The 21054-nt window shown below is 31.8% G+C and overlaps 2 protein-coding genes across 4 annotated transcripts; one reads left to right on the top strand and one right to left on the bottom strand.

The window, feature by feature from the left end:
• The first annotated feature begins 9070 nt into the window (after window positions 1–9070).
• Window positions 9071–12811, top strand: LOC114268291 (uncharacterized). Its single transcript, XM_082895753.1, has one exon. The coding sequence runs from the start codon at window positions 9186–9188 to the stop codon at window positions 11724–11726; it is 2541 nt and encodes an 846-aa protein (XP_082751879.1). The 5' UTR covers window positions 9071–9185; the 3' UTR covers window positions 11727–12811.
• Window positions 12812–14633: 1822 nt separating this feature from the next.
• Window positions 14634–18623, bottom strand: LOC114268290 (uncharacterized). 3 transcript variants are annotated; one of them, XR_003631204.2, is made up of 6 exons: window positions 18179–18623; window positions 16502–16597; window positions 16351–16399; window positions 15660–15790; window positions 15121–15163; window positions 14634–14795 (listed from the first exon to the last, which is right to left on the bottom strand). XR_003631204.2 is itself a non-coding variant. In XM_028209421.2 (5 exons), exons 1-4 carry the CDS (start codon window positions 18530–18532, stop codon window positions 15696–15698), a joined length of 594 nt encoding a protein of 197 aa, XP_028065222.2. In that variant the 5' UTR covers window positions 18533–18623; the 3' UTR covers window positions 15051–15163; window positions 15660–15695. The 3 variants fall into 3 exon arrangements, 2 of the variants coding, with proteins under 2 accessions (XP_028065222.2, XP_028065221.2); XM_028209421.2 differs by lacking the exon at window positions 14634–14795 and having other exon boundaries at window positions 15051–15163; XM_028209420.2 differs by lacking the exons at window positions 14634–14795; window positions 15121–15163 and having other exon boundaries at window positions 15478–15790.
• Window positions 18624–21054: the final 2431 nt, after the last annotated feature.

A 21054-nucleotide genomic window follows, 5' to 3' on the forward strand; every position in this document is an offset into this window, starting at 1 on the left:
TTTCCATTTTTTTCTTTTTATTTTTGGGAGAGTCATGATACATACACAAAGAATTTTTGCACGCAATTCTAAAACATCTTTCAAAAAATATTTAAAGATTCATAAGTTTAAATTTTTTATTATTAATATTTATAAAATTTATATATAATTTTTTTAAATAAATTGTAATTTTACCTTATTTTATTTCAAATTAAACATTTGTTATTTTTACTCATAATTTTATAAATTTCTGCCAAATTATTATAAATTCTTGTATCCAATTTATGTTTGTAAATTACTTTTTTTTAAAAGGATAAATAGTATGAGAATCAACCGAGAGATACGTTGTTAGTTTTTGTAGCCGGACCTATCTTAGTAATTCGATTTATTTATCTTGCAAAATTTGTTAAGAATAATATGCATATAAAAAAAATAATTTTTTAATAAAACAATCATGAGAATAAATTGTGATGTGCTATCAAATATCATGTATATAGTTGAGAAAAAATGATTTGGACCCCTACAGGAAGGCACTCCTACGACACTTTTTGACTATGATTGGTCATTTTTTTTGTTTTTTTTTTCTTCTCCTCCAATCACTAGCCCCCACATGTATATAGAGTTGGTGAGAGTGGTAATTAGAGAGGGTTTCAATCACTTCTGATAATTGAGTACATTTTTTTAATTTTCTTTTTTTAAGAGCACATGCAAATCATAATTGGAATGTAGGAAGATCTTGAAACCTCATGGAGTCAAAGGACAAAACCCCAAAAGAAAATAAAAGAAGGAATAGAATCAAAAGATGATCTATATTTACGTGTCTTGTCTTACCAGGCCATGTGTCACTACCCAGACCTATACATATGTATTTGCATATGCATATATATTTTAGAGGGATCATACCTAGGCTTTGTGAGGTTTGGTGGGTTTATTTTTGGAAGTTTATCCGATTTGGATTATTTATTTTTTAAAATTTATTTATAAAAAAATTAAATTAATTAGATATCAATAAAAATATGATTCTATTATAAATGTGTTAGAAAATTTTAAAAAATTATTTTCAAAGTCACATATGTTGTTTGATTATTTTTAAGACATTTATTCGTTCGTATGATTGTCAATATTCGATAAATTTGATTTATTTTGGAGGAGGATTCCCTTCCCTCCAACAATTCATAATCTAAATTGAAGAGTGTTGTTTGGATCCGTAGAGCTTAGCATGAGTTCCGTTTTAATGATTTAAATTGTTTATCAGACACTTCGTGTATTTCATCCATATAAAAAATTAAACCGATCTAATAAATGTAGTCTATTCAATTCATCATATTTGACACAAAAAAATGAATGATAATTGTATTTTTTATATATATTTTTTGTAACAAACGCAATAAATTAAATAAATTACAATTATTGAATTGACCTAATTTTTTTTGAATAAAATACACAAAATGCCTAGATTTTGAACGGAAGGGAATCTACCTTCATTTATTTTCATAAATAATCAGTTTGGCAAATTCTACATGTTAAACGATTCAAATCATCTTAATGATTTTGAAGTAGGCCCAAACAAAATCTATCATTTTTTTTAACACAAAAATAGATACTTATGTTGTGTTTGGTTGGGGGATTTGGGGAGGGATTTGGAAAGGAAAAGGGAAAAGGTGTGTGAAACTAGGTGAAATACAGGTATATTTTATTCACATTTCACCTAACTTTTCATTTTTTTCTTTCCAAATCCCTCCTCAAATCCTTAAACCAAACACAGCGTTAGCAATATAAGAAGAAACTTCAAGACATCACCAAAAAAAAAAATGGTCACTTCATAGACCAAACGTGTTCCCTTTATAATAGTACTAACAAAAAAATAGAAAAATAGACGGTTGATAGTATAAGGAGGGACAGTTTCAAGATACCATTAAATGTGTTCATTTTATAATAATACTAGTAGTTGATACACGCAACACATGTATGTAAATTAAATAAATAAAAATAAAATAAAATATATATTATATGGTGTCCGCCACTTAAGTCTACTTCTCCCATCTATCCATTTTTTTTAAAATTAAAAATAGATACATAACAACATAAGTTTCACGACACCACCAACATTGTTCACTTAAAATAAACACTTGACATCATAAAAGGAGAAGATTTCAGGAATCTATCAAAGCGTTCACTTTATAAATGTATAAATAAATAAATAGATAGATAAAACAATGCTTCAATAATTTTTGATAGAAAAATAATATACAAATCTATTTTATAGACCTATTTTCTAGACTTAATAATGTGTAAGTGATATAAATAATTGATAATTGAGAAGATGTGAGAAAAAATATTATCTTAAATATGTTACATTATTAAATTTTAAAATTGAGTCTAATTTTTAAATTTAGATAATCATGTACTTTTTTGGTACTGAGGCAGTACAATTTAAGGGTCCATAATTTTGGGCACAGAGAGACAAGTACCGGGAATGACCGGTGAGTGTTTGGTCTTGTTTTGCAGACTGCTTTCAATTTTCTTGCAGAAGGTGTTAACCTGCTGATGCAGCGGTCGGTTGTCATGGCTGTGTTTTTTGTTTTTGGGTTTGCTTTGGCATTGTGTGGGCAATTGCTTTGCTTTAATATATATCTTTAACCAGGGTTGTGTTGTGTTGTGATGTGTTGTTGTTATGTCACTTTGCTTTATTCCTCTCAGGGGTTAACCTGTCTCTTTAAGCAAAGAAATATATGCCTAGAATGATGAGACAATACAACAACATTCATGGAGTAATTGTTTGGTAATAAGTCATCTATGGCTTTGTTTAATTGTTTTACTATTTGGGGATAATGGAATAGAGGGTGTAAAAGTTATAATTTGATCTGAAAATTTATGGACTAATTTAGGTTCGTTAGTTCAATAGGCTTTTATCTTGCACGTGAACTTTACCATTAGCTTATTCATGAGTCTCGAGAACTCGTCAAAAAATATGAAAAAATGAAATTTTTTTAAATAAAATATAGGTCTTAAATTTCGGTAGACTGACTCATCTGTGCCTGTTAGTCCGTTATAGTAAGGCTTAGGCCTAAGGTTTTGGTCCACGTGCTAGTATGACCCAAGCCCATTGGAAAAAAGTTCGATGGGCTTAGGCTTTATTTTTGCAACCTAGCCTAACTCAGCTTGATGACAACGCTTCACTAGTCATATTTAAAAACTAATTTGTGTGATTATAAAACAATAGTAAAAGAACATCATGGTCCAATATGTTTTTTAATTTGACATTTGTTCTGCAACTGTATAAATTTAAATAAATTATTTGAGAAATTAAATAGAAGAAAATGAGAGATTAAGTAATATCATAGAGATTGTGATATTAGAGAGATTAAATAGAAGAAAACATACCAATCTAGATTGTGATATTAAATTTAAATATAAGAAAATATGGCTATGTGGGTGTATAAAATGGCCATGCTGTCACTTTGTCAATATGTAAGGAGCTAACCTTTGTCTAAAGGATGTTTGTGTCACCTGAAATGTTGTGTCACATGAAATCCAAGATCTTATCAAGCAAGAAAAGCATAGTCAAGGTCCAAAGCTAACTTTTCTTGTTCATTCATCATGATCTCCCTCTCCCACTTGTTGGTTCAGTTTGGAAATTGAAAGTTCAAAAATCATATTTCATGTTCATTGTCATGGTCTGATCTCTGCCACTTCATGGTTCAATTTGAAAGCTGAAAGTTCAAAATTATTCACTTTAATTACACAAATTTTCTATTACTTACACCCTTTTTTTTTTTTTTTTTTTTATTCTCCTGCCTATGGAGATTGCAAAGCAAGAGCCTGATCAATAATGTAAGAGAGAGCGATGTTACCTATTTAGAAAAAAATATTTAGAAGATAATAAGTTTAAATTTAAAATTAAATTTCTCTCCAGTTCAAATTTAAAATTGAGAGAGTTGTATTGATCTCTAAGACTCACCACAGATAAAGTTTTGATGATTCAAATTATTCATTTTATAAAACTTTCATACATATTATTTTAAAAAAAATTAAATCGATTCAATACTGATTTACCCTTATGGTATGTTTGATTGGGTGGATTAGAGCATGGGATTGAGATTATTAATCCGTGGGTCCAATTATCCTATGTTTGTTTTAATATTTGTAGGATTATTAGTAATGGGGTAGGGGTAAGATTATTAATCCAATGGATATTAATCCAATTGGATAATGAATACCACACTAATTTAATAGGATTATTAATACTTCACTATTAATCTTGTGAATCAAACATGACCTTAATGTATAACATACAGCTTTCTTTTTTTAGACACATTTCTAAATATATATATTCCATATCACATTCTAAAAGAAAAAATAAATACAATAATAATATGGCATCAACGGTCTAATGATAATCATTATATACACATAACAAATCCCACTTTAAATGTGATAATTACTAAATTCTGTTAAATTTAATAATTATATGCGGATGTAAGCAAAAATCAAGAAGTATTATTGATATTGGGAAAACTACATTACAGTGGTGTTAGTAAAAAAAATTAGGGCAAATTACATATACACCCCTCCAGGTTTGGTTAAATTACAGATACCTCCCTGAGGTTTCGGAAATTACATCCCGCCCCCTGAGGTTTGTATTTTCATAACAATTTACCCCCTGAGGTTTATATTTCATAACAAATTACCCCCTAATTTCTTATGCAAATATAGCATTCAGGGGGGAATTCGTAATTTCTCAAACCTCAGGGGGGTATCTGTAATTTTGTCAAACCTGGAGGGGTGTATATGTAATTTGCCCTTAAAATTAATTACAAATACATAATAAACATTATAAATATTAATAATTATAATTATAAATTATAATTTTTTTTAATAAATTTGTAATAATTCTTTCGGTTCCGATTCGTAGCTCGAATTTTCCGTAGCTCGAGTGGCTCGAAATCCTAAAACAACGTCGTTTTAAGATGTTTTTTGATTCTATTACCGATAAGATAATATTTTTCGTACCATTCGAGCCATTCAAGTCTCACTTTTTCGAGCTACGAAGCATTTTCCTAATTCTTTACTCCACCACTGCCCAGTGATTTGAGTCCGGATCTTCTGCCATACATTCCTGCGGTGGTCCCTGCCGTGGTCAAAAACGACGTCGTTTTTGACCTTTTTTTTTTTTTTTTTTTTTCTCTCTCTCGTTTCTTATATGTTGCTTCAGAACTCAGGAAAATAGACCTACAAAATCCACCCAAGAAAAGAGACCTATTAAACCATAACAATCTTATAACTTTTCATGTTCTGGGTTTGCTTTTGTTTCGGCTTTGGCTTGTTAATTGCTTTGTCCTTTTGAGTTGTTTCAGATCTCTACAGAAGTAAAGAAAAGAAACAAATGGTACCTCAGAAACAAGCTGAAGCAGCCACAGACACTGAACAAGATGATGATCAAAGAGAGGAGGAGAGGGTAGATGAGTCACTGTGTAGCTTCAAAAGCCTTGTTTGGCATGGTGGCTCTGATCCGTATTAGTGGCTTAACAATTTTTTTGGGGCTTGATATACTCATTCATTGAATTCTATAATATATATATATATATATATATATATATAGAGAGAGAGAGAGAGAGAGAGAGAGAGAAAGAACCTGAAATGAAAGAGAAGTCCTATTTTTTACAAAATTGCAATTGAAAAACCATGGCAGTACATATTATATCATTATATGTGTGTATATATAGAAGAAGAAGAAACATATATAGAACCTATAACATATATATATAACTTGATACATATATGACATGTATACATATACGTATATATACATAGAATCTGAGACATTTTGGGCCTTTGGTAGGACTCCGCGTTCATCTTCCCGGTCGTCGGTCCACCGCCGTTCGTCGGTCCTTTGTTCGTCTTCAAACATTCGTCTTCCTCTGGTTTTCGATTTGGAACTTTTGGGGATTTTGTCTCTGAAAAGAGAAGCAGAGAAGAAGCTGGAAAAAAAAAAAAAAAAATGGTAAACGACGTCGTTGCCTTGCACCGTAGGATGGGCTGCAGGAAAACCCTGCAGAGGATCCGGACTCCAGTGGTTTTCCCTTAATATTGGATACTTGGGAGTCGGGATGGTAGGATTTCGTTTTTTTTTTTTTTTTTGAAGTTATCAATGTTCTAATTGTGTGCATCGAGAAGAAAATTTAATCTGTTTGGTGTGAAATTTTAAAATTTAGAAGTTAAAAATTGATATTAGAACTAGACATATCCTTATTTAACTTCTCAATAATGAATTTTTAAAATTTACTTAAATTATTTTTATCTCATAAATTATAATAAAAGTTGACACAAAATTTTTAAATAAATAAATAAATATATATATAGTTTTTAAGTAGCCCATAAACTAGTCAAATATAAAAAAATTATTAGTTAATCCACGAGCACTACGTGATTGTACCTCTCACCAATCACAATTCATCACACGCTCTCATGTTTCTCAAACACTCAAAATAAGTCTGTGAACCCCACCCCCTTTATCAATTACAACACCATTAAAGTATCATATGATGGTACCCCAAGACTAACTAATAACTTTTCCAAATATGATCATTGTCCCTTTAATACAATACCACATTTTCCCTACAAAATTAATTTTTTGAAAAAAAAAAAATATATATATATATATATATGTAACTTCAAAACATATAATGAGTCATAATCAAATACTATGTAAGGTTTAATTAAAAATATTTTTGATCATAATTAAAATAATAATCACAATCAATTTAAGGCCCCGTTTGTTTTGGGTTATAGCAAGGGGATTAAGATTACTAGTACCTTGGGATTAGTATAATAATCCCCTTACTATTAATCCCCTTACTATCAATCCTCTCCATTCCATCTCTGGAAACATACGGGACCTAAGTGATAACCCAAAATAATGTGTATTATAAAATTTCTCAACATATATATAAAGGCTAGGGGTAACATAAAAAGTAGGAACATTAGACTTTGTTCTAATCTTTAGGAATGTTGGATTATTCATTCAAGCAAAATAATATTATTATGTACTTTGAAAAGTGGTAATAAAGCCAAAGCTATATTCAAGAGACCATCTACACAAAAGTAGATCTCATCGATCTCAATCCCCAAGTCTTTCCCCACTTCCAATCTTTGATTACATGTTTCCTTAGTAGCTTTTGTGTGATTATCCTCGTTAAAAGAAGAGATCAAGTTTTGACTGTGTTTTAATTTTATTTTCTTTTTAGATTTGATTTCTTTTAAATTATCATTTCTTTTAAATTAGATTTAATAAACCCATTTTGAAATTGATTATAGTAATTTGAACAATTCATTTTTGGACTCGTTGAATAGAATTTTCATACAAAAAAAATAAAGATAATTGAATATCGATAATTATATGTTTAAATCATATTTATTTTTAAAAAAATAAACAACAAATATAATTTCAAAAATAATCATTCATTTTTTGTAATATAAAATTAATCAAACATATAACTACCAATATTCAATCATTTTTCTTTTTTACATGAATATTTTATTCAACGACTCTTAAAATGTGAACGGTTTAAATTATATAAACGTTACCTATAGTGGGCTCCACGAATCTCTCAAATTCTCTCACGTTGACTTGTGAATATGAGATAAACCTAATTCTTTCTTTTTAATATCACAAATTAATTTTGATCATGCAAGGATAAATTCCAATAAACCCCTTAAACTATGACTCGCCTAAAACCTCATTCATCTTGAAATAATTTTTATATGCGGATAGGATATATGTTATCTTGACATTTAAATATGCTCTCATGACTACTTGAGCAATTGCTCGAGGTCATTCTTGAGATACTTGATAAGATGTATCTAATAGTGTATTAATTTATTTTGAGTTTAATAATTTTTTAAAAATAATGCTATATGCATAAATTGGTATATTAATTATTTTATTGACGGATAATGTGACATAATTTTATTAGTTTTGAGTTTTTGTAATTTATATAATGAGTAGAGTCATAATTTTTAAATGACAATGTCATAACAATGTTGGTATACTAATTAGTATACCAATTGGTACATGTTGCACTACTATTTTTTTAAATTTAACTTGTTAGTATGTATTTGCGGTGGTGTTACACATACTAATTAGTGTGCTAACTAGTATATCAATTGATCAATTGATGATGTGACATAATTTATACACGAATTAGTATACTAATTGATGCATATAATATTATTCGTGTATTTAATGTTTATATTAACTTGATATTTTTAATCTATTAATTAAATTAAATACATTTAATAACTTTTTATTTTTAATTTATTAAATTGAACAAGTCTCAAGATTTAGGGGTTGTTTGGGATGACCTAAATAAGTGCACTTTTTGTCTTTTTACAAAAAAATGTGCAGAAAAGTAGAGAGGTGATGTGATGAAAAAAAGATAAAAAGATGAATTATTTTTAAGTTACCAAACTTAGCCTTATTAAAATAAAATAAAAAGTAGTATTAATGTCCCGTACTTGCTAGCATGATAATTTTCTTTTAAAATATGATAGATTCCATGGATACTAGCAGCATATGTGCGTGCGCTGTAGGGCTTAAGGAAAAAAAAATTAAAATTAAATTATAAATGACGAATTGACAAATGTGATATATAAACTAATTAGTTAATTAAAGAATAACTTTAATTAATTATTAAATATTTGTATAATATATAATATTAATTTATATAATATTATATATATATATATAAACTAATTTACATAATATTTTTCATTTATATAACACTAATTTACATCAAATTTTATATCTCAATGTTTCTCATATTAATTTTTATTTTGTTATTCTATCAAAAGTAAAAAAACATAGATGTATTAATTACGGCAGGATGGGACAGTTTGAAAAATAAGTTATAAATTTTATATTATGAATCAAACTAAATGGCTCAATATGAATTGAGTGATTTTAACGAATTAAAATTATATTTTACATCGCCGTAAATGCGAGTATCGGGTTGGATTGGTTCCGGGTGAACGCGATTTTATCGGGTCGGATCCGGGTAAACTCAAAAAACCATTCGACCCAAACATTTGACAGGCCAAAACTTTCCTGGCATCCAAACAGATGCAGCAAAACACAGTCTCCAGACCTGGAGGCATCATCCATAACCTCCAATAGATGGAACTTCCAATGGTAATAAATTCAGACAATGGTGGTTGTCTCTTCTTCTGCTTCTGCATCATCCAGAAAGGTACTACTTCCTTTACTACTCAAACCCATATTAACCTCTCATTCATTCATATTTTCATCTATCACTCACTACTCTTCACTGTCAAAAACCCTAGTTGACCAAATCACAAGAGCATTTTACCAAGAAAACCTCAAGCTCTTGGATCGCAAAACTCTCTCCAATTTACAATCCCACCATGTGGAACCAATTCTTTTCCATCTCCGCTCCAAACCCAGTTCGGCAATTCGGTTCTTCGAGTGGTCCGAGAATTTTCTAGGGTTTAACCACACACTTGAATCTTTTTGCTGTCTTTCCCATGTTTTGCTCAGCCAGAGACTATTCGATCCTGCTAAGCGGGTTTTCGATAGAATGGTTGGAAAGTTTGGGGGTTTAGATGTTGTCTCTGTGTTGTGCAAGGGGTTTAAGAATTACGGTTCGAATCCTAGCACAGTGTATAGCTTCGTAGTTGAAAATTATTGTAGAATTGGGATGGTTGATCGATCGTTTGAAGTATTTATTCAAATGTCTGAAATGGGTATTCCATTATCAACATATGCGCTATCAACAATGTTGAGTTCTTTGGTGGATTCGCAGCGTATTGACTATATTTTGGATGTCTATGGAAAAATGGGTAATGGTCAGAGAGAAGAGCAGAGCCGGTGTTTGAACGTGTATGATTTTGTAATTAATGGTTTTTTCATGAAGGGTGAGGTTGAAATGGGTTTAAATTTTCACCAGGCAATGATTGAGAGAGGGTTTATGCTTGACATTGTTGCTTGCAATAAGATTCTAAAGAGACTTTGTAAAGGTAATTGTATAGGAGTTGCTTCCAATTACTTTACCTTGATAGCAAAGATAGGTCCAAAACCAAGTTTGGTGACATTTAGCACATTGATTAATGGGTATTGTAAAGAGTTAAGACTGGAGGAGGCATTTGATCTTTACAATCTTATGACAAGGATGGGTATAGCTCCTGATCTAATTATTTATAGTATTCTCATTGATGGACTCTTCAGGGTAGGGAAGTTAGATGAGGGACTTTGTCTTCTCTTGGCTGCATTGGACAGAGGCATGACATTAGATGTGGTGGTTTTTAGCTCCGTGATCAATGCGTATGTGAGAATTGGAGATTTAGAAAAGGGGATTGAAATATATAATAGAATGTTGAAAGAAGGGATTACACCGAGCATTGTCACTTATAGCATACTCATAAACGGTTTGTGTCAAAAGGGTTGGCTTCTTGAAGCTTGTGGTATACTTGGTCAGATTATAAAGCAAGGATTTGAGCCGTCTGTTTTAACTTATAGTAGTCTCATTGATGGCTTCTGCAAATGTGGAAAGTTGAAAGATGGGTTTGATTTGTATGAGGATATGGTAAAGAAGGGCCATACTCCTGATGTCATTGTTTATTGTGTGTTCGTAACTGCTCTTAGCAAACAAGGGCGGATGGTTGATGCTCTTATGTTCTTCTACAGGGCAGTGAAGAGGGGTTTAATACCTAATGTTTTTGTTTTTAACAGCTTAATTGATGGTTGGTGCAGATTGAAACAAATAAAGGATGCTGTAAAGCTATACATCCATATGGGTCTGTATAATATAATTCCAGATGTAGTTACTTATACCGTGCTTATTAAGGGGATTGCTGAGAAAGGGAGACCAGGAGAGGCATTAATTCTGTTCTTCCAGATACTGAAGAGGGGTTTTTCTCCGGATGTTGTAACATATTGTGCTCTCATTGATGGGTTCTGCAATCAAAAGAATTCAGCGGCTGGTTTACAGATTTTTCAGTTGATGCTCAACAATGGAGTAAATCCCGACATCACCATTTATAATGTTCTCATTAACATGTTTTTCAGGGAAGGCCTGTTGAAAAATGCATTGGAACTTTTCCGGAAGGTTCACAAGTGTGGGCCAGAACCTGATATTGTGACGTACAACACTATGATTTGTGGTTACTGCTCTTTGAAAATGTTGAGTGAGGCTGTTCAACTTTACGAAGAGCTGAAACATGGATGGATCAAACCCAATGCCAAAACTTTCACTATCCTGATTGATGCTTTTTGTAAAGAAGGTAGGATGGATGATGCTATGATATTATTCTCCACAATGCTGGAAAAAGGTCCGGAACCTAATGTGGTCACTTATAGTTGTTTAACTGATGGTTATTTCAAATCCTATAACATGAAAAATGCTTTTGAGCTTCATGAAGAGATGTCCCGGAGCAATATATCTCCAAATATTGTGAGTTACAGCATCTTGATTGATGGTCTATGTAAAAGGGGGCTCGTGGAGGAAGCTTCTCTTGCATTCCGTTGTGCTGTAAACCAGCATTTATTGCCTGATGTCATAGCATATGGTATTTTGATTCGTCATTACTGCAAGGTTGGAAGATTAGCGGATGCTATGATGTTGTATAACCGTATGCTGGAAGACGGCATAATGCCAGATAGTCTTTTACGAGGTGCACTTGCAGAGTACCATCTTCAAAATGGTCAGAGAAAAGAATATATGCTCGAGTGATTGATCTACAATGCTACCAAGAGGTTTTCAGGCTCACTTTATGTGACTTCCAATTGCTTCTTTGATGAGATGTTTCTGATTCAAATCAAAATTGAGCAGTTGACTAAAACAGATGTGAAGGAGGATGAATGTTGTCTTTAATGGCCAAAGGGATGAAAGCAAAATTTGAAAAGTGTTTGGGGAATGGAGATAAAATAAATCTCCTAGTGTATGTTGCAGTGGTGCTTGATCTTTTGGGGGGGGGGGGGGGGATGTAAGTATGTCAAGTTTTGCTTTTCACAATTGTTTGGTGAAAATGTGGTGAATCAAATGACGGGTCAAGTGAAAGATTGTTTTGACTCATTTGTAGGAGCATTACGTTGCAAATTATTCAAGTTCTGTGGAAGTGCCTAATGCAAGTAATGCAAGTGATGCATCAGGGATGGTGATTGATGATGATTGTGACAATCCTTATTTGCTCATATAGCATCTTAATTTAGTACCTATTTGGATGTTGAATATGGGCAACTTAGAAGTGGACAAGTACTTAGGCTTTGTTTGGAAAGTTGGCTATTTTAGTAGGTTATTTTAGTTTTTGATTATTTTAGTAGGCTAAAATTTTTTTGTTTGGAAGATGGATTTTTTTGTAGTTTGATGTGATGTTTGTAAGAGAAAAAGTGAAATGATTATGAGTTTGATGTAACATTTTGTCTTATTTTTAGCCTATTTTGTCTTTTTGTTGATTTTAACCTAAAAGCCCAATTGTAGCCTTTGGCAAACAAGGCCTTAGTTGACTTTTGTGAAGGAGAGACCTGAGAAATTTGATATATTGGGGTTGTGGAAGGCAAATTCATCAAAGTATTGTGTGTTGTCCCGATTGGCTCGTGATGTATTAGCCATGTCCGTCTCAACAGTTGCTTTAGAGTCGGCATTTAGTATGGGAGGATGCATATTTGATCTTGTTCGCAGTTCACTCTCTCCTATGATGGTGGAGGTACTTGTTTGTGCACAAAAATGGATGAAGTAGAAGAATTTGAACAATATGTTTCAGGTAATATTTGATTATTACTTTGCAACTTTGTATAACCTTTTGAATTAACTTGCAATTATGTTTTTAACTATTACTTTTTTTTTAGCTTTTCCAGAATCAGGCTCATCCTCAAACCCATGTTCAAGTACAATTAGGCCATGTTTGATTCACAACACTAATAGTGAAGTATTAATAATCCCATCAAATTAGTGTGGTATTAACTATCCCATCCCTACCCCATTACTAATAATCCTACAAATTTGTTGGATTAATTATCCATTGGATTAATAATCCTAAACCAAAATGTCAAAACAAACTTAGGATGATTGGGCCCACGGATTAATAATCCTAATCCCATGCTTTAATCCTTCCAATCAAATCTAGTATGAAGATGGATATAATTGCTTGGTAAAGTTGTGTTTTGTTCAACTTATATTCTGCAATCTGCACATTTCAAGTTCCCATCTTTGTTTTCTGTTTTCAACTTATATTCTACACATTTCTATTACTACGTATATTCTGCAGTGCACATTTCTTTTTTACGTTATTGTTTTCAATTTATTTATTCTTTATCCTTACAGGTGGCTGTTGATACCACAATCTTCCTTTGGCGGACTGTTGATATTACAACCTTTTGTTTACTTAATTAATGTCTATCCTTTTTCTCTAGGAATTTCTTTATATCCTCTATTAAGTAGTAATTTCGGTTCAGTTTAGTTTGTAGGTGGATGAATGTAATAACTCCTACCTAGCAGGTCTGTTTTCGAATTTGGTGTGGTTGGCAATCAAATTAGCAAGTGTTACAGTGCTGAGGCCATTTTTTTTTGCCTGTGATTTGTTTCGGAGTGCTCTGAATTTTTTATGCCATTGTCACTTGCCAAGCCTTGATAATTTGATCTAGATGTTCTTAAAGGGTTTAGATATTGGTTTAAACATGTTTCCAAGCCTTGATAGTTGGAGATTGCATAATAATGTTTTACTCTGGATGTGGATGGTTTGGAATTTGAAGGATTTAAATGGGCTTTTCATGCATTTTTGTTGATCTTGATGCTCTTTTATTGCTTTTTAAGTTGTGTGTGTGTGGAGGAACTGTTGTTTTGGGCTTTAAATGTGCTAAGTAAGAGTATCTCTAATGGTTCATCAGATTTTTCATCAAATCTAAGTAAAAAAAAAAAAATGACTTCCTCTATTTGATATCACCTGCTCCAACAGAGAAATTTAGCTTTTCATGAAACTAACAGTCGATTAGGCAGACGACCAGCCAATGCAAAAAATGAAAAACTAAGAAAACAAAAAGGTGATCGATTGTTTAGTGTAAAATTTTCATAAAATTTTGCTTAAGATGGTCATCCAAGAGGATGTCTTACCGGTTGTTCGGTGGGACCCACCTCCAACATAAACGCACAATATTTTGATAAAATTCACTCCGCTTCTCATTTTGGTAAAACTTTTGATGAATTTTCAATTTGATATCCGTTTAATAAAATTGTTGAAACTATAAAAGTGATATTTTTTTGCCAAATTTAAATTTGATGGTGAATTTGATTCACCATTAGAGGCGGTGTAATGGATTGTAATTTGATGCCAATGCTTAGAAATAGTGCATTTCAAGCTTTCAAGCCTGTTAGTCTTTTTGTTAAACGGGGAATTAAATGAAAAATGACTTGTTGAATGAAAAATGGCCTGTTAGTACAAAATTAAGGTTGCTAAGGCCCAAACAAAAAAATAAATTGGGTATAATTTTAAAGCTCAAACTAAAATTAAAATGTCCTATAACACAAAATGGGCATTTATTTTGTGTGACAACTCAAAACGACACTATAGTAACTGCTGCTTTAATGTGAACCGAGAAACAATTTTATCTTTTTTGCTTTTCTTTGTTTTATGATCACAAAGATTGGCTTGAATTATAAACCTATTGATTTGTCTTGAAGTTCACAAGTTGTCTTACAGTAATTTGTACTTAAAATATATAAAAAAGAAAAAGAAGTAGCCAAATTACATCACATTTCACCTCCACCCAATCCCTAGATTGTCGTTTCTGTCAGAGACACTGATTCCTAGCAAAACACACAAGTCACTGCAGAAGATGATTGTCAAAATTTATTCCTTTTAAGCCCATGACCCGTGGACATTAACTGCTTTTGTTACTGCAAATTTCATAAATAATTACATGGGACCGAAAACTGAAAGCCGAAGTGATGTGTATGTATGTGTGGCATATTAGTCAAATGAATTTATTATGTTTAAGCAAGTTCAGATTAGAAATCTTATGAAAGAAAGAATCAGAAAAACATAAGAAAAAACCACCCAAGTAGAAGCAAGAAAGAACATTCCTGTGATGGAGGGGAAAAGACAGTGAAGTTTATAATGTGTCGTTCTTACCATCAGTTAATATTTATTAATCTAGCCCAATCTTCTAAAAGGCCTGAGCAAATAAAAAATAAGCAAGGATTAGAGACTATATGTGTTATGTTACGTTGAAACTAACTGAAACATACATACATATGCTAACTAAAATTTTTGCTAAGCTAATTTTTTCACATAATGCATCAAGTAGATCGCTCTGAAAAACTGGTAACATCTCCTGGTATACAAAAATAATTCAAGCAGTTTCCAATCTCATCATGCTGAATACTTACATTCAAGTGGCTGATGAATTTCAGATTCTTTTATTTAATGCTTGATTTTTTTATTTTTTCCTTATTACCAAATTTTATCAGATTGTTATCATATGAATTTCCATCTAACGAGTAATACCTTCAGTCCTATATAAAGCAGAAATTTGTGGATTGAAACCCAACAAATATCTAGGCACAAGAGAGAATCAATTAAGGCACGGCAGTGTTTTGATATACTAAATGAAAGGTGACCCTAGGTCCTAGCGCATAGTAATCCAGCAATTCATAAAAAATAATATCAACCTTCAGTCACCCCGAGTAGCAGCACAATAAGGCTGGTTACACTGCAGATGATGAAATCCCATAACGGCTTCGAAGAACATCAAGGGCTTTCTCAAATGACTGTGAGAGCTCAGGAATGGATGTTTTGCATGCTGAAAATAAAAAACAAGAAAAAAAAATTTTTCATTAAAATAATCATATGACGATTAGCAATTTGCTGACACAGATTTTTATCCCTTGTCTGATGGCATTTTATTTTCATTTGCAGTCTTAGAATTTCAATGCGGTCAAGCTGATTCTGATGCTATTCTGCAGGAATTCTATTATATTTGTAACACACAGGCACACACTTGCACAATATGCATGGGAGAATTGAGTGATCCAAACACATTACCAGAATGCATGGTACTGGTACCACACCAAATGTACAAATAAAAACAACTGGACCTAACTTCCGTCAACAGGACACACTACTCATACCAGACCGAAAAATATCCCAAATGCTTGTCTTGTGGTCTTGCTTTTTGTGAAAAATAATCAACACATCAGATAATTATAACAAATGTTAGTTCCTAAACGAGAACAACCATTGCACATAATCTACTAGCTGAAGAGTCTCAAACCACGTTAACTTCCAGAGTTACTTATACATCGTAACTATAGGTTATATAAGCATCTGCTCATGCTGCTCTTAAGGTAAAGTCAAACATACCACGGGATGCACTGGCTTGTGCTTCTGCCAAGAACCCTAAGTATGAAGCCTGAAAACAAATCATCAGCTTACAGGGGTGAAATTGGCAAAGTGGAATTATTAAGAAAATTGAACTTAGTTTTTTGTTGCATATGATGAGAATAGAAGTAACCTTCATTGCTTCCCTACTTTCACTGATTCGTTCAGACATTTTCTTATACTCCTTCTCTGCTTCATCGGTCACTTGTTGGCATGCTTGTGTCTGAATCTATTATTTATACAAAAAAAGGAGAAAAGAAAGAGAGAGCCTCAAAATTAGTTTATTAAGACCTGACGGCAGGATTTCACTAATTGGTTTACAGTTTCAAATGATGTACACTTCCTCTTGCTGAAAGAAAAGTAGGGGGTGTCAAACGAAAAATAAAAGGGTAATGTTTTCACTTATCATAAGGGTAAAACCTCAAAATAAATAAATGTTCACAGAAATCCTCAGAATAAAAATAACAAACATGAAACAATGGTACCTAAAAGCAGGCCAATAAAGGAATTAAACCATTTTGTCGTTGCTATCCACAAATAATGCACAAAACAACTGAATAATGTATAAAGATCCCCAAATAACTTTGTCAAAGTTTATGGAAGCTTTTAGAAACATAAATACCATTGTGATCCATCACTTCCCTTGCTTATCAAAAGCCATACGAATGAATAATTGTGATGTAATCTCTGTGAACCAGGATCTGGTTCATCATAGCCAAATAACTACATATAAGGCACATAAGAAAATTCCTTTATAGGCTCTTTGAGCTTATCTTTTATGTTGTTCTATTACAAGCGTGTAATGTAGGCAGCGATATCATCATTAAGGATGAGTTAGAAAGTGTTTTATTTTTATACTGCAATTAGTACTACAAGACATATAAATGAAACAGGGTAACTAGCAGATTCCCATTTCCCACACATGACATGTAAAAAATAGTATTCTATCCAGTCATGTCAACACAAATTTTGGCAAATCCCAGACCATCAGCCATAACTACACCATAGAGGCTGTGAATAAAGCAGATCAAGTTATCCAGCATGAGAAAGATTTTAGTATCATAAGCCACAAGTCATCATGTTTAATGAACAAGAGCCTGGTTACTGTTTAATTAACTTGCCCGCTGTGTTTGATTCATAGACTTGGGAAGCAATTTAGAAAAGAAAAGGAAAAAGGTATATGAAATATAGATGAAATCTAATTATATTTCATTAACATTTCACCTGCCGTTTCCCTTTTCCTTTCCAAATCTCTCTCCAAATCCATAAACCAAACACAGCCTAAATGATTTGAAATCAATCAATCCTCCACAGGCTTCATGGATTTAAGTGCAGTGCATGAAGTGTAGCTGATCTAATTACAATATATTATCCTCTTTCCCGACTTCTCATGTTGCAATGGTGTTTCAAGTTTTAGATACAGAATCTAATTAATCACGGTGACTGTCAGCTACATAGCAATAGATGAAAAGGGAAGGGACAAATTTAGCAAAACCAATAATTTCAGCAGATAATGGTAATATTTAGGAATGCATACTTATTGACTGTGGATTGTAAGCAATCAAACATCAGATAGCAATAATGACTAACTCTAATGCTGCCAGATATCAAAATATGATTATAAGAAAGAGAAAAATCGGCGTTGATCTATCATAATAAACCAAATCTGGACTGTCAAAAACACATAAATCAGAAAGAAATCAGTGTACATCAAAACACATCATCTGATTCTAAATTAGCTACACTAATCAGATAGAACTAAGGCACAATTTCTAGTGAGAGAGAGAGAGAGAGAGAGAGAGAGAGAGACCTTGAATCGTTTGTGGAGACGAGACTGAGAGGCCTCCATGTCCTTGAGGATCTCCGAGTGCGAACGATCGAGCTGGCGCTTGATGGAGTCCAGGCGCGAAGAGGCCAGTTCCTTCAGATCAGAGATCGTACTCAGGCTTTTCAGATGTGGTGGTGATGCGGTAGGCTGGATCAGGACAGAGCTTGATGCTACATCGTTCTTCTTCTTCTTGGAAGATGAGGTAGTGTTGAAGGCACCGAGATTGAATTCGAAATGCTTCGGAGATTCGCTCGAAGATCGATTAGGGCTTGTGATAGTCGGAGGCGAAACCAGAAGGTCCGCCACAGAAGACTTCCTCATCGATCTCTTCTTCATCTCTCTCTCTTCAATCTGAACGAAGTTCGAGAGCGAAAATGCGGTGTGATTCAAGTTTTTTGATATTTATAGTGGCGGGTTTTTCAAATTTATTAGAGTTTAGTTTTGCGAGGGAATGTTTCCATGAATAGGATATTCATCTCATTCATTAATTTTTTTAATTTAATTTAGGCTAAGTTTGGATACTTTCAAAAAAGTCAAAAAGTCAAAAAGTTAAAAAGTTAAAAAGTTACTCAAAAAGTTAAAAAGTTAACACTATTCACCAAAAGTCAACAATTACGGCTGCACAACTCCCAATTCAAATTTTTCCCTACAAATCGATTTTTACAATTTTTTATTACACATTTTTCAATAAAAAGTCAAAAAGTAAACCCAAACATCCATATTTTCAACCTCAACTTTTTAGTCCAAAAAGACAAAAAGTGCATTTTTTTAGTCTTCCCAAACTTGGCCTTAATTTTAAAGTATGAGCAGAAGTCAATGAAAAATGAACCAAATAACTCGAGTTCAACTGGTTAAAAACTCATTTGAGCTCATTTGATAAATAAATAAGTAAAACTTGAATATATTTTAAAATTCGTTAAGATTTTCAAATTAAGTTTGAACAGTCAATTGTTTATTCGATTTGGCTCAATAATTTCAAAATTATATAAAATATTAAACTATTTAAGATCGACTCGATAAAAGTTCATTTGAGATTGGCTCAAAAGTTTAACGAATCAAATTTGAACAAATTTTAAAACTTATCAAAATTATCAAATCAAACTTAAACAATTAATTGTTCGACTCGTTTATCACTTTTACTTGTAATCAAATAAATCATTAATTTTTAGTTTTGTCACTTTAAACTCTAAATTTGAACAATTTACCTAATTTCATTAACTAAATTAGACACACACAAAAAAAAATAGTCATTAAACTCAATAAAAACGAATATTTTAGATATTTTATGTATACTTATATTAAGTTTAATGACTAAAAAACTATTTTTCTATCAATTTTAGTTAACAAAAATAGACAAATAATTTAAATTGAAGGGAAATTCTATAATACACACCTCTAAGTGTGTACTATATGCACTTTTAGTTACAACCTTTGCGTGCTTAGTTATGACTTATTGTATTATTGGTTATGACATATTATGTTAGTTATAACATTATTTTAGTTATAATTCAAGAGTTGCTTGATTATAACTTTTTTTTTTTAGTTATAACTTTTATAGTATTAAGTTATTCCATAGGCTATTTACAAGGAGCCTCTCTAAACTATTGAGAAGTATCACTTTGACCCCTTAAACTTTAAAAACATACAAATAGATCCCTGAAACTATTGAGAAGTATCACTTTGCTTCCTTAAACTATAAAAACGTATAAATAGATCCTCTAAACTATTGGCGTTTGATCTCTTCTGTCAACAATTCAATTAGTATGTTTTTATAATTTAGAGGGTCAAATTGATATTTCTCAATAGTTTAGGGGGTCTTAGGGTAAACAATTCTTATCTCATTTGTGATAATTAAACTCACAAATGACATGACTTGCATATATACCATACTATTTTCCTAAATTGAAACAAATAAAAAAATTAATATTTAAATTGATAAAATTTAAAATTTATTCATTGTCGTCTATTTGTTGGGTCTTATTAGATTTGAAAATTGATTAATATTGATTTTTTTTTATGTTAAAAAAGCATTAATGTATTCATATAGTTAGATTACAAATTCATCACGGCGCCATCAGTTCCAAGCCCTAACCTCTCACTCATTACACCTTACGATATGACTAGTACATCATTAGACCACACCAAATGTCAATTGATTCATATTGATTGTCTCCTTGTTTTTTGGATTTTTGGAGATGGCTTCAAAAATTTGTAAAAGTAGGTTGAATACACGTTGAAAATACGTTTACTCGGTCATCCTTCCAAACGTCCCTTTTGATGTCTGATCGATCGTTTGGCCGATTGACCGGAACATTATTCATGTTTTTTTTTGGGCACATGTTAGATTTCACACCCACGGTTGAAAACACGTTTACTCGGTTATCCTCCCGGACGTCCCTCCTGACATCTGACCGATCGTCTGGCCGATTGACCGAAACAGTATTTGTGTTTTTTTTTTTGGCACATGTTATTTTTATATTTTAAATAAAAAATATTTTTGAAATTTTTTTATAAGTTTTGAATAGAATTTTGAGTTGTGTATTTGGTTATGAGTTATAAGTTTTTTAATCAAATATCATATATCACATCAAAAATTTTAAACTCAATTCAACTCACATTTAAACAAATTTTTCTTACTCAAATCATAATTTCAAAACTCATAAACTCAAAATACAATTTTAATATCAAATCATAATTTTAAAATTCTATCATACGCTACATTACATATATTCATCTTTCTTCAATTTCAATCTTTTTCTAATTTGTACCCATCAAGGTGACTGGAGTTGTTGGTTAAAGTCAGATGACATAACCCCCCCCCCCCACCCCCACTCAAAAAAAAAAAAAAAAAAAAAAAA

The sequence above is a fragment of the Camellia sinensis genome, chromosome 11 (genome assembly GCF_055761805.1).
Source record: "Camellia sinensis isolate YWXY chromosome 11, ASM5576180v1, whole genome shotgun sequence".
Taxonomy (NCBI): Eukaryota; Viridiplantae; Streptophyta; class Magnoliopsida; order Ericales; family Theaceae; genus Camellia; species Camellia sinensis.